The sequence below is a fragment of the Quercus lobata genome, chromosome 3, assembly GCF_001633185.2.
Source record: "Quercus lobata isolate SW786 chromosome 3, ValleyOak3.0 Primary Assembly, whole genome shotgun sequence".
Classification (NCBI taxonomy): domain Eukaryota; kingdom Viridiplantae; phylum Streptophyta; class Magnoliopsida; order Fagales; family Fagaceae; genus Quercus; species Quercus lobata.
The window spans coordinates 32,770,871-32,783,598 of NC_044906.1; the positions used below are offsets into that span (position 1 = coordinate 32,770,871).

Consider the following 12,728-nt stretch of genomic DNA (forward strand, 5'->3'; position numbering starts at 1 on the left):
AAAGGGGGTGTATAGCCTCCCAATGTGGTGCATTGATCATCTAGGACTGCAAACTGTAGAGATGTAGTTGTTTGTACAATTTCGTCCTCTACGCCGACTTCTGCACGAGGCTCCAAAGTGACGTATAACTCAAAATCTGCTGCTTGTTTCCATTTGTCCATCTTACTAAACATGAATTTCACATGTTTGTCCTCTGTTATCGCCATATATCTGTAATTAATGCATTGATTGAGGACTTCATATGGAGAACGGAAAGTAATATGTATGTCATGCAAAGCAGGGTTCACTTGCAACTCTTCCATAATTTTTACTTTCAGCTCATTCAGGGTCTTTAGCTTACGGCGTATCATCATATAGTAGCACTGGATACCCGGACCTTGAAATGAGACTCCATCATAAGGGTTGGCATTGCTAAGGGGTCCACCGTAGTATATATTTATATAGATCATTGTCAACCTATAGATCATCAAGTGCAATTGTGTTAGTGACAAATTTATAACGCTTAATCAACATCAATCACAAAACTTTGCGTATGAAATGCCAACAATACTAACCTCAACCAAATTTGCATATACTCACCTTTAGTAATCTTACAAAAATAGTCATTACCAATTTCATATTCTTTAAAAATTCTAAATCATTCTAGGGGCATGACTTTCAAAACTCATTCAAATAAGTTATGATGAACAAAAATATTATATACCAACTAGTTATCCATTGAAATCTCTGTTACAAATCTTAAACAAATATATCTTGAAATAATTTATGGTAAAAAGACTACTATCTTAGGTATCAAACTCATAATCTATTTCATATCCATGAGAAAGACCTAAAAGTACTAAATATTCCTAACAATTGATCACAATATTTAGTACTAAATATTCCCAATAATTAATCACAATATTAATTTTTTTTTTAACTTAGCATATTATCACAATATTTACACTAACAAACAAAACAAATATTCCCATATGTTGTAATAACATAATAATCACAATATTTGGTACTAAATATTCCCAATAATCACAATATTTGTAGTTATTTTCTAAAAAAATCCCTAATGACTCCATTCTTTTTGCCAATATCTAATCCCCTAAAATCCTAAAGGGCTATGGAAATGGACAGCGTTTGCTCTCTTTCTATTTTTAAAGTCTGTTCCTTTTTTCCTAACTTGGAATGTTACAAATGGTAACAACACCAAATATTTGTAAATTTTTCACAAACTATACATGCTCGTGCTGCACCATCTGTACACATTCATTCATGGTCATGGTCATGACCATTTCATGTTACAATTTTACTGTTGCAACTTCCTTAAAAAAAATAAAAAATAATTGGATTTATAAGATTTTGAGCTTCGAACCTTTAGCCAAAAAAGTTTTATATATTCTCTTAAATGAAAAAATAAAAATAAAAAGGAAAAAATTGCATATCTAGAGTACTCAAATTTTCACATAATAATCACAATATTTGGTACTAAATATTCCCAATAATCACAATATTAACTTTCTTAAAAAAAAAACTTAGCAAATAATTTAATCACAATATTCACACTAACAAAAAAATAAAAATAAAATTTCCCCAATATGTTGTAATTTAATCAAAATATTTACACTAACAAAAAAAAATTCCCCAATATGTTGTAATTTAATCACAATTATTTACTAAATATTCCCAACAATTAATCATTAAATTACTACTCATTATAGATATTTTTTCTTAAGTAGATTCATGATCTTATATAAATGTGTCATAACATTAATTAAAAAAAAAAAAATAGCAAATAATCACAATATACTAACAAATAAATTAATCACACTATTTACACTAACAAATAAGAAAAACAAAACATTTCCTAATATGTTCTAAATTTTTCTTTAAAAAAAACCTAGCAAATAATCACAATATACTAACAAATAAATTGATCACAATATTTACACTAACAAATAAGAAAAACAAAACTTTTCCTAATATGTTCTAAATTTTTCTTTAAAAAAGATCTAGCAAATAATCACAATATTGTAAAAATATTACCTGAGAATGTTGTGTGATGAGTGTTCTGTGAGTGAGTTGAATATAGAGACTGAGTTGAAGAGCTGAATATAGAGAGTGTTCAAGAGAGAGCTGAATACTATTACAGAGAACTTATTACAGAGAACTTATGAAACACTATTACAGAGAACTTATTCCCACGGCAAGAGGGACAGGTCCAGCTGGGACCCACAGACACGTGGAGGGCTGGGGACTGAAGCTGCTGTGGGGGAACTGTGATGCCCACGTGATGTTGCTGCTGTGGGATGGGAGTGCTGCTGTTGGATGGGAGTGCTGCTGTTGCTGCTGTTTTGATGGAACTGATGGTGGCAGTTTTATAAAAGGAAATCGAGTTCAAAGGACTCGGTTCCTAAGCCTGAAAAACGAGTTTGTTGAACTCGGCTTCAAAGAGTAGAAATCGAGTCCAATGGACTCGACTTCTAAGCCTGGAAACCGAGTGCAAGGGACTCGGTTTCAAAGCCTGGAAACCGAGTCCATTGAACTCGATTTCTAGGCTTAGAAGTCGAGTTCTTTCAACTCGATTTCTCGCAATAATAAAATAAAAAACCCAGGAAATCGTCCCCTCTGAACTCGAGTTGTTATATTCCAAATTAGTTTCAAACGTTTCCTAACTAATGAAATAGTTTGGGTTTTGTGGTTATTTTCTGAAAAATCCCGAGATAGAAGCCACTAACGTTAGTAGTGGCGGCAATGCAGATCTAGCCATGGTGGCTGGTCAAGAGAGACAAAGAAGGCTTATAGAGAGAGAGAGAGAGAGAGAGAGATAAAAAAATGAAAAAGGAGTTTCGGCGGTGGTGAGATCCATAGATTAGCGGACAAAGAGAGGCGGATGCTTGTGCTATGGTGGCGGCGGTGGCGATGGTAGCGACGACAATGACCGTTGTTGGGAGGCCGGTGATCCTATCTCTCGTATTCTTTGTTGCCGTCATCGCGTGATCTGCAAAATGGGTTTCGATCTTAAAAATGAATACATGGATAATGGATTGGATTGAAATGTGTTTCAATTTTGAGTTCTCTTGTTGTGTATTCTGTTGTAGATATAGTGATTTTGGGGTACATGGATCATCTGACCATCTTCTTGATCTGTAAGCATATTTTGATTATTGAGATTACTAGAAAGTGAAGATTGGGTTTCAAAATGTCGCTTCAACTCTTGGAATTAAAGGTGGTTCAATTCTAGTGCAGTGATCTAAATGGTAAATGGAGGCACCCTCCCATTCCTGTTTAGAATTGGTAAGAGGTGTCACTGTCATCAGAGGAAATGTTCTTTTATAATTCATTTCCAGAACAAAAGGATTTTACCCAGGTGTTGTAACTAGACATAGCCTCTCATGGTGACCCGTTTCCAAAAAAATGAATGAATAGTTTCTAAACAATGAATGGATAAAGAGATTGTAATAAAAAAAAAGAAAAAGAAAAAAAAAAGATAGGAACAAAATTGGTAATGAAAAGAAAATTGTTTTTAAAAAGCTAAAATGGATTTTTCTTGCCATCTAAGCATCGACGTGGCCACTAAAATTCTGCCACATTAGCATTTTATTTAATATTTAAATATTAGACATGTTGACAACGCAAATTATTTGCCAAGTAGACATTTTTTGTTAGAGAGTTAATGGTAAAGACCAAATTAATTGTAAGTTGAAAATAATAAGGATCAAATTGATTGCTATCAAAATGTTGAGATTAAATTGATTGTGACTCCAAAATGTTAAAACCAAAATAGTGTTTTCGCCTAAATTTTTTGAAAACTTGAAATCTTTTACTCTTTTAATCTACTAGAAACATAGTAAACGAATAAATTCTATTGTTAAAGTTTTAGTAAATTTAAAACTACTAATTTGTTAAAGTTTTATAAATTTTATAATTTTTTAAAAATTGCTCATGTTGTTTGTGTTCGTGGTTCTTAGGTTTTGGCTTCAACCCACATTAGATACTTACATGACATATGTTCGTAGTGAGTATTGCCAAACTTTGTGCACAAATTGCGCCAAATAAAAGATCTGAATTTCAAATTTCACCACACCATATTAACTATAGTCATTTGTTGCAACTAAATGTTAAATTTTATTTGAAACTAGTCTTATGCATAGCACGTGCAAACATGAAGAAAACACATTAATTTTTTGACTTCCGTATTAGAGTTTAATTTGAGATTGCAGCCATTTGTTGTAGAAAGAAGATAACATTTTATCTAAATTAAACTATACTAACAATTAATAGGATATATAGCTGTACAAAAAAAATTAATAGGATATATAGAATTTCAGTTAATATTGAATTATTAATTTCTAGTTATATTTTTTTTTTTTGGGTACGATGTTGAACAAAAGGATGTTATGATCCCATTGCCAAACGCCTTAGGATCAATAGTCATGGTGTTCTTGGAACGCAAGATGTTTCATTCCTTATCTAATTTCACGGATTAGACTTCCACCACTCCTCAAGTTGGTCCAATTCCTGATTTGTCTCTCAGTTCTTTACCTCTACTCAGGCTACATATCCTTCCCGCAGTCCTGTTAGTGAGCTCATTGCTCTTATTGGGTAAGTACTCTTTCATTTCATCTTTGTGATTTTCATTGCTTTTTTGCCCTTACATGTCTTCATGAATCTAACCCATTATGGCAGCAAGCTATGAAAGAAGAGTTGGATGCAAAGCAATAAAATAGAGACTTGGGATTTGGTTAATCTCCCAACTTGGAAAATCTACCATAAGTTGCAAATATGTCTTCAAGATCAACAATTATAGATCACTACAAGACTCTTCTGGTGGAAAAGGGATTTGCTTAGAGTATGGGATTGACTATGAGGAGACATTTGTCTCGGTTACTCATCTTTCCTCCGTCAGAACACTCATTGCGGTTTCTTCCTCTTGCTTATTGCTGTTTCATATGAAAGTGGAAGTGAAGAACACCTTTCCTTAATTGATAACTCTTAGAGGAAGGCTACATGCAACTCCCTCCAAAATTCTCTCATCTTTTAAGCTTCTCTCACAAAGTGTGTCGACTAAAAAGAGCACTTTATGGATACAAGTAAGTTCCACAAGCTTGGTTTGCCAAGTTTAGCTCTACTAGCTCCCAACATAGTTTATCAACTAGTTTCTATGACTCAACTCTATTCTTTTGTTGTTGAGTTCGTGGTATCACCAATCTCTTGTTATGTGTGGACAATATCTAAATATAAAAAGAGGCAATGCTCTAAAGAAATAGTAAAAAGTTAACAGTGTTTTTGGTTTGTTCAATTTGCATTGTTTTGCTGGTAGCTTCTTTCTTCTTCCTCTTTTTTTGATGAATATGTTAAGCTACAGTAACTTTGCTATGATTTATTCAATTTTTGCACTATACAATATAATCATCAAATTAGCACAATATTTTTATAATTGTTGAGGTGTTCTTATAGGTCAAAATAAAATAATAAAATATCATCCTAGAACTAAACACAACTAGAAATAAATGTATTGTGAAAAAAGAAGTGTTATATTCACAACATTTTTCACAACATTTTCATAACAAATTATAGATGGTAAATTGTTATTGATTCTAATTTAAACTTACCAATAAAATTATTTTTTTTGTTCACCACTAACAATCTGTAACAACCTGCTACTTATAATTTGTTGTAAAAATATCATAGACATAACATTTCTTTTATGAAAATGTTAAGATATCTTGTTGTCACAATATTTTCAAAACTGTTTGAGTGGTCAATTCTTTACAAGTTAAAATAAAATATAAAAATTTATAAAGGTATTATGAACATGCTGTGCCATTCTGTTGTGTTTCTATAATTTTTTTTTTTTTTTTTTTTTTTCATTTAGTCAACTTTGTTGAGCTAAAATTCACTATTTCACATATAGTTTTCTTGGGTTGACTTTTTATATATATTTTTTCTTGATGCACCATTTTAAGTAAAACCACATAGTTTTACACACAAAAACAAAAACTTAGGATAAAAACATTTTTCATCCTTCATGTTTGTGGTAGTTTACAATTTATCCTTAAATTTTAAATTTAAGCAATTTTTCCCTTAATATTTGGAAAATAGGGGTGTCAACGGGTCGGTCCGGATCGGGTTTATGCCTAACCCGCAACTAACCCACTTACATCGGGTGGCCGATCGAACGACCCGCCGCTGACCACCGACGACCTCGGGTCGAGTCGGATCGGTCTCCGGTGGACAATGGTCGGGTCGGTCGGCCTCGGTACTGAGGTAAACCATGGAATCTTCGTCGGATTGAAGCTCAAAACCATCGCATAAGCCTAGATTTCAGAGAAAATCACAAGATCTAAGCAAAAATTGAAGCAAAAGGCACTATATCAAGCCCAGATTTGAGTAAAAGCACCACATCAAGCAAGAATCGAAGCAAAAATCAATCCTAGATCTGAGCAAAATCGAAGCAAAAGCACCACATTAAGCCGAATCTAAGTAAAAATCGAGCAAAATCTTCATCTCCTCGCCGGATCTAAGCAAGAAAACCAAGATCTTCACCAGATCTAAAGAGAAAACCAAGATCTTCACCGAATCTAACCAAAAACTACCAAACTTCTCACTGGAATATTGACGAATTTGAACGGATCTGGGTAAAACTGGCGTTCTTTCTTCGCTTTCATCGGTCGGATCGGGTATATCGGGTTTTGAGGAAGAAAACCCGCCATCTGAACCGCCTAAATCGGTTTTTGGTGGCGGAGACCTGTCTCCGACCGTCATTGGCGTTGGGTTGGCCAGTTTTCGAGTTGGCCTGGGCATTTTAGGCGGATGGGTCGGTTTTCGGGTTCTGATGGACACCCTTATTGGAAAAGAGCAAATATGTCATATGTTATTCTCTCAGTTAAACCCCTATAAAAGCTTATGTTTCTTAAAATATTTTATTGTGTAATGTCTAAAATACTCCTATTAAATTTTAACATCTCACGTATTTTGAGTTTAAGATAGTAGTAATGTTTGGAAAGTTGGAATGATGATTATAGGGGGTAAATTTTTAAGCCAATTATAAAATCTTACACCAAAATTTAGTGGCAAATTCTAAATTAATTAAATCAAATGATGACATGTGTTATCCAAATTGACATCACATTGGTATATTAAAATTTGCCACGTGTCATTTGGCCCACAAGATAAAGATAAATTTCCTATTTAAGATTTATGGATAATTATCTTTATTAAAATAAATAAATAAAATAAAGATAAATTTTCTATTCAAAATTGATGGATAATTATCTCTATTAAAATAAACAAATAAAATGAAGATAAATTTTTTATTCAAAATTGATGGATAATTATCTTTACTAAAATAAATAAATAAAATAGAGATAATTATTTATTTTTATTTATTATCTTTATCAAAATATGATCTCTATCAAAGTAGATAAATAGAGATAATTATCTCTAAATAAAATTTGGATCAGTCAAGAGTCTACTACGTATCTTCAAGCATATCAATTTAATGTGGAGCTTATCCTTTGAAACCACTATAAATAGAGGACATCCCCTCTCATTTTGAAGAGTTTTCAAGAAGTCCAAGCTCTGGAGAAATTTCGTTTCAAGAATTTTTGAAGAACTTGAAGAACATTCGAAGGGCTTGAAGAACTTGAAGGACAACAAATTTCTAACAAGCTCAAAGCCAGAGATTCGTTGTGAAGACCATTCAATTCATCTTCCAACCAAATTGAAGAAAAATTCGCGTTTGAGTTAAGACCACAACGAAGATAGAATCATAGAAGCAATTTTTGTAAAAGAGTAAAAAAATAAAGATTGTACTCATTACTTGATTAATACAAAAATATATTTGTGACACCTTTTTCAATTTGTTTGAATTTCTACTATTGAAAAATTTGTGTTTACAATGATATAAGATGTTTTATTTGTTATTTAAAGTACATAGATTTTATAGGTTTAAATTTTCGAAACTTATAATATATCTGATGGAAAATTCGATAACATATGTTTTTTGTTATCTTTTTATTTTCTTAGCTAAACTTAATTGCATTCTTAGAAATTTTTAGTGAGTGGATATTTTGCCTTCTGTAAATAGGTACTAAAAAATTATTATAGTAAAATAGATATTTATATGTTAAATAGCTACCTTAACTTTGTGTGTGATCAAAATTCTTATATGAATAAAATTAACTTTTTATGATATAATTATTAAAATTCTTAAAATTAATGTCTCTTTTAATAATGTAAATCTCTATTTACTTTAAAAATAAAATGATTTATATCTTTATTTTGTGATTTAAATAAAATCTAGAATTGACTTTAATTACTACTTTTGTTCCACAGCAAATACATGTTCGGCATGTACTACACTATGTAGCGATCATTAAATGGGATGATGTGTAGAGCATCCAGGATTTTAAGCGGTTTCTTGGCTGACAATTCGAGATTACAGATCTAGGTCCTCTCAACTACTGCCTCGGTCTTGAGTTTTTATTTTTTATTTGATATTTTGCAAGGCTAAAAAATTGGGCCTTTCTGGTTTTGTTAACTTTTTTTTGTTTTTGTTTTATTTGGACGAATTTTGTTGATGTTTAGGCTGTCTTGTATAGTCGTATGGGCTGTGTAGCGTTATTCTTTGGGCCATTTTTGGATTTTAAGGGCCGCCTAGATTATGTAGGACGGGGGGCCAAGTTTAATTTAGATAAATATGCATAGGATTTGATTTTGGTTTTGGTTTTATTTATTTATTATTTATTAATTTTTTATTTACTAAACTGAATGAGGGCCAGGGCCCTTGGGCCCTACCCTAACTTCGTCCCTATTCATCGTAATGTGTAGTATAGTCCATGACATTCATAAACTATTTTACAATCTATTAATATGATAAATTATTAATAGTTTTTATTTGTGCCCATCATCAACATCATTTTTTTACATATTAATAATCACTTATCACATTAGTGATTCGTAAAAAAATTTATAAAATAATTTATGGCTTCAGTATTTTCCATTACAATATAGCTAGCCGCAAGTGAATGCTTAGAAAATATTATAGAAGTACAATCGAACATGTAAGATTCATCTTGTGTTTGAAAGATTTATTTATTTTTCATGTTTATTAATGAGAGAGAGAGAGAGAGAGAGAGAGAGAGAGAGAGAGAGAGAGAGAGAGAGAGAGAGAGAAGAAACTTGCAATATTGGATCAAACTAAGAAAAATTATACAACTAATTACTCTTCATTAATTATAGTGAGCTGTCTATTTATACTAATCAAAATACCACGCCTGAGCTTTTCCATTGATACAACTACACAACTATCTATGTTACAACAAACAAACTAACATAACTTATTTAATCTCTAACAGAGTACTTCTCCAAGTGCATGATGAACTGAAGAAACACGTACTGTAAATCATAGGATCTACAAGTACTGGGACTTCCACATGATAATGAAGCACAACTGCACTGATAAATAATAAAGAGAAATTAAAAAGAAGAAATGAAGTCACAAAATAGAAGCAGCAAAGTGATTTCTTTTTTAATTACCTTCAATTTTTTGGTCTCTATGCTTCAATCTTCCCTTGCAAACGAGCCATATTAAGTTTGATAGCCACAAAAAGCCTATCTTTCTTTTCATCAACAAAATGGAAGTAAGCATGTCTCCAAGACTTCTTCATCGCCAAACTACCGCAAACAATCCAAAATCCCACAATGAACCCCAATACAACACTTACATAGAACCATAACTTTTCAGACCTAGATTCCTCATTGTCTTCATCTACAGCTTTTGTATCCCCATCACTTGGCATTAATGAGCAATTTGTTATCAATGGAGGCCCACAAAGTTTTGGGTTACCCTCATAAATGGATGGATCAATGAAGGTTTGAAATTGGTTGGCTGATGGAATAGGTCCAGACAAGTTGTTATATGACAAGTTCAAATGACTTAAAAAAGTCAAAGAAGACATACTTGGAGGAATGGGACCTAAAAGATGGTTGCATGAGAGGTCAAGAGTTTCTAAACTATGCAACGCTCCTATATTCTCTGGTATCTTGCCGATCAATTGATTCCATGACAAATTTAAGGTAGATAGTAATGAGAGCTTTGTTAGTGCTTCTGGAATCTCTCCGGTTAGATTGTTTCTTGAAAGATCTATACTATTCATCAAGAAAATTTGGCTGTAATATTCAAGTTGGGTACCCTTTGCAGTCAAATCCATATGCTCCAAGTAGGATAGTGGAAGAAAGATACTTCGGATTGGTGATGTAGCATATTCGACCAAAGATTTCAAACCAACCAAATTGCCCAAACAAGTAGGGATAGATCCTGAAAAATTATTATGTGCAAGGTCCAAAACATGTAGATGAGTGAGAGAACACAATTGTTCCAAAATGGGTCCTGAGAACACGTTTCCTTGTAGGCGCAATTCTGATATTGAAGGCAGCCTTTTTCCAATCCATTTTGGCAAAGTCCCTGAGAATCTGTTACCTCCAACATCAAGGGCATATAAGCTCGAGCAGTTTTGCAAGGTGGAAAAGAGATCTCCAGAAAAATTGTTGTAGCTTAGTTGCAGCCAATTAAGAGTAGGTAGTGAGCACAATGAGGTTGGGATGTTACCCAATAGATTGTTTTGCGACAGATCAATGGCCCCTAAAAATTGCATACTCTTCCAATGCCTGGGGATGTTTCCAGATAAAAGATTGTCCGATAAATCAACAAACCACAAATACGTCGGCCCCATGGTCAATGAGGGGATACTACCATTTAGAAAGTTTCCTCCAAGATCTAGGGTGACCAAGTTTTCCATACGTTGGAAGATGTTTATTGGTAATGGTCCAGAAAGAAAATTTTTCCTCAATGAGAGATATGACACACTAGGCCACAGTGGGAGTGAACCGGTTAAATTATTGTAACTTAGATCTACCCACATAAAAGATAATGACTTAGGAAGGTCTCCCCTCAATTGGTTATGAGAAAGGTCTAAATTCCAAAGCAACGAAGACAAATTCCACAACCAATTTGGTATTTTAGCTGAAATTGAAGAGTTTACAAGGGAGATCTCATGAAGATCCTTTTGAGTTTTGAGCCATGCTGGAAATGCAGGACCCATTTGGCAGTTTCTGAATTCGACATTTTGGAGACTAAAAGGGGGAGTCCAGTCATGCGTCACATTGAGAACTAAGGATTTCCTAGTTGATGACAAGGAAAACCAAATTAGTTTTTTGAGATTTAGGAAATGAGTTTCAGTGATGGTACCTTCCCAAGAATTACTAAAGAGATCCAAAGTGCTCAACTCCGTAAGTTGTCCAATAAATTCTGGGATGGTTCCATTCATCAAGTTGTAAGAGAGATCTAGTATCTCCAAACGTGATAAATGTTGCATACTTGATGGAATTGGGCCTGAGAATGAATTGTTGGTGAGATGGAGCTCTCTTAAATGTGTAAAATACCCCAAGGAATGAGGCAAAACACCACTAAGTTGGTTTGATCCCAAATTTAATAGTTCTAGCCTATGGTTGCCACATCCGGATAATGCTTGGATAAATTCAGTTATTGGGCCACTGATAATAAAATTGAACGACATATCTAAATTCTTCAAATTGCATAGGCTAGCCCTTGCTATGTTAGGGATGGGGCCTTTTAGGTCACAATAATTGATCTTGAGATTAATGAGGGCAGTAAGATTAAACAACCATGGGGGAATAGAAGAAGAGTTGAAGCCATTATTTGAGAGATCGAGGACCGAAAGGGACGTAAAATTCACAAATGGAAGAGTTTGAGGGAGATGATGAAGACCACAACTTGACAAATACAACTCTGATAGTGAAGGAAGCATATTAACAACTTGCAGCCAATGAGTTTCTGCTTTGCTAAGGTCTATGTTTTGCAAATTCAAGTATTGTAAGGAAGAGAGATTGGTGAGCCAATATATATTTGAAACCGAAAGAGTGTTTTCAGAAAATTGAGAGGGAATGAGATTAAGATAGCTCAAATTTGTTAAATTTCCGAGACTGGGAGACACTACTCCAGAAAACATTGTAAAGGAAAGGTCAAGATATGTCAACTTCTTGAGAGAGCCAAGGAAATATGGGAATGATACTCCTTGGAAATTGATGTTGCTTAGGTCTAAGTAACTCAAATATTTCAGATTATGTAAAGAAGGATCTAACTTACCACTCAAACAATTAGTCTGATCAGGAGTATATTGGCTTCCTCCTTCAAAACCACATAGATTTGAGCTTCCAAGATCAAGCTTTACTACGTTGCTCGTTTGATTGCTACAGCCTATGCCTTCCCAATTGCAACAAGCTTGACCCACCCAAGAAGAAAGCCTGTTGAATGGATCCTTAAGACCTTTTCTGAATTTTTGAAGGGCTACTCTCTCTATCTCAATGCAACGCACGTTGGCATTTACAGCAATAGAATTGGATGGTACAGCTTCAAGTGAAATAGATTCGGTTATCAAAAGAAGATTAAGAAGAAGTACACAGGTGGTATTCATGTTGGCCATTTTCCCTTATCTCCTTATAAGAATCGTTGTTACAGATGCTTATTTATAAGCATGCGGATTGTCTATTAACTTTTCATTTCTCACTTGAATCATTGGTACTTAGAATTTGCAGGATATTAATTGTTTATTATAGAATAGTTTTGTTTAAGAAATAGATATAAATTAAATTTGTTTCTGTTTTATTTGCTAAATTATTAGTCTTCTACTTATATCAATGGATACTATATTGTT

General features: G+C 33.3%; 1 protein-coding gene across 1 annotated transcript; it reads right to left on the bottom strand.

The window, feature by feature from the left end:
• Nucleotides 1–9,250: 9,250 nt before the first annotated feature.
• LOC115980766 (receptor-like protein EIX2) lies at nt 9,251–12,497 on the bottom strand. The gene has a single exon (XM_031102986.1). The coding sequence runs from the start codon at nt 12,495–12,497 to the stop codon at nt 9,549–9,551; it is 2,949 nt and encodes a 982-aa protein (XP_030958846.1). The 3' UTR covers nt 9,251–9,548.
• Nucleotides 12,498–12,728: the final 231 nt, after the last annotated feature.

What these genes read in the sequence shown, in the direction of transcription:
- LOC115980766 (XM_031102986.1), bottom strand. Translation starts at nt 12,497, where the DNA reads ATGGCCAACATGAATACCACCTGTGTACTTCTTCTTAATCTTCTTTTG.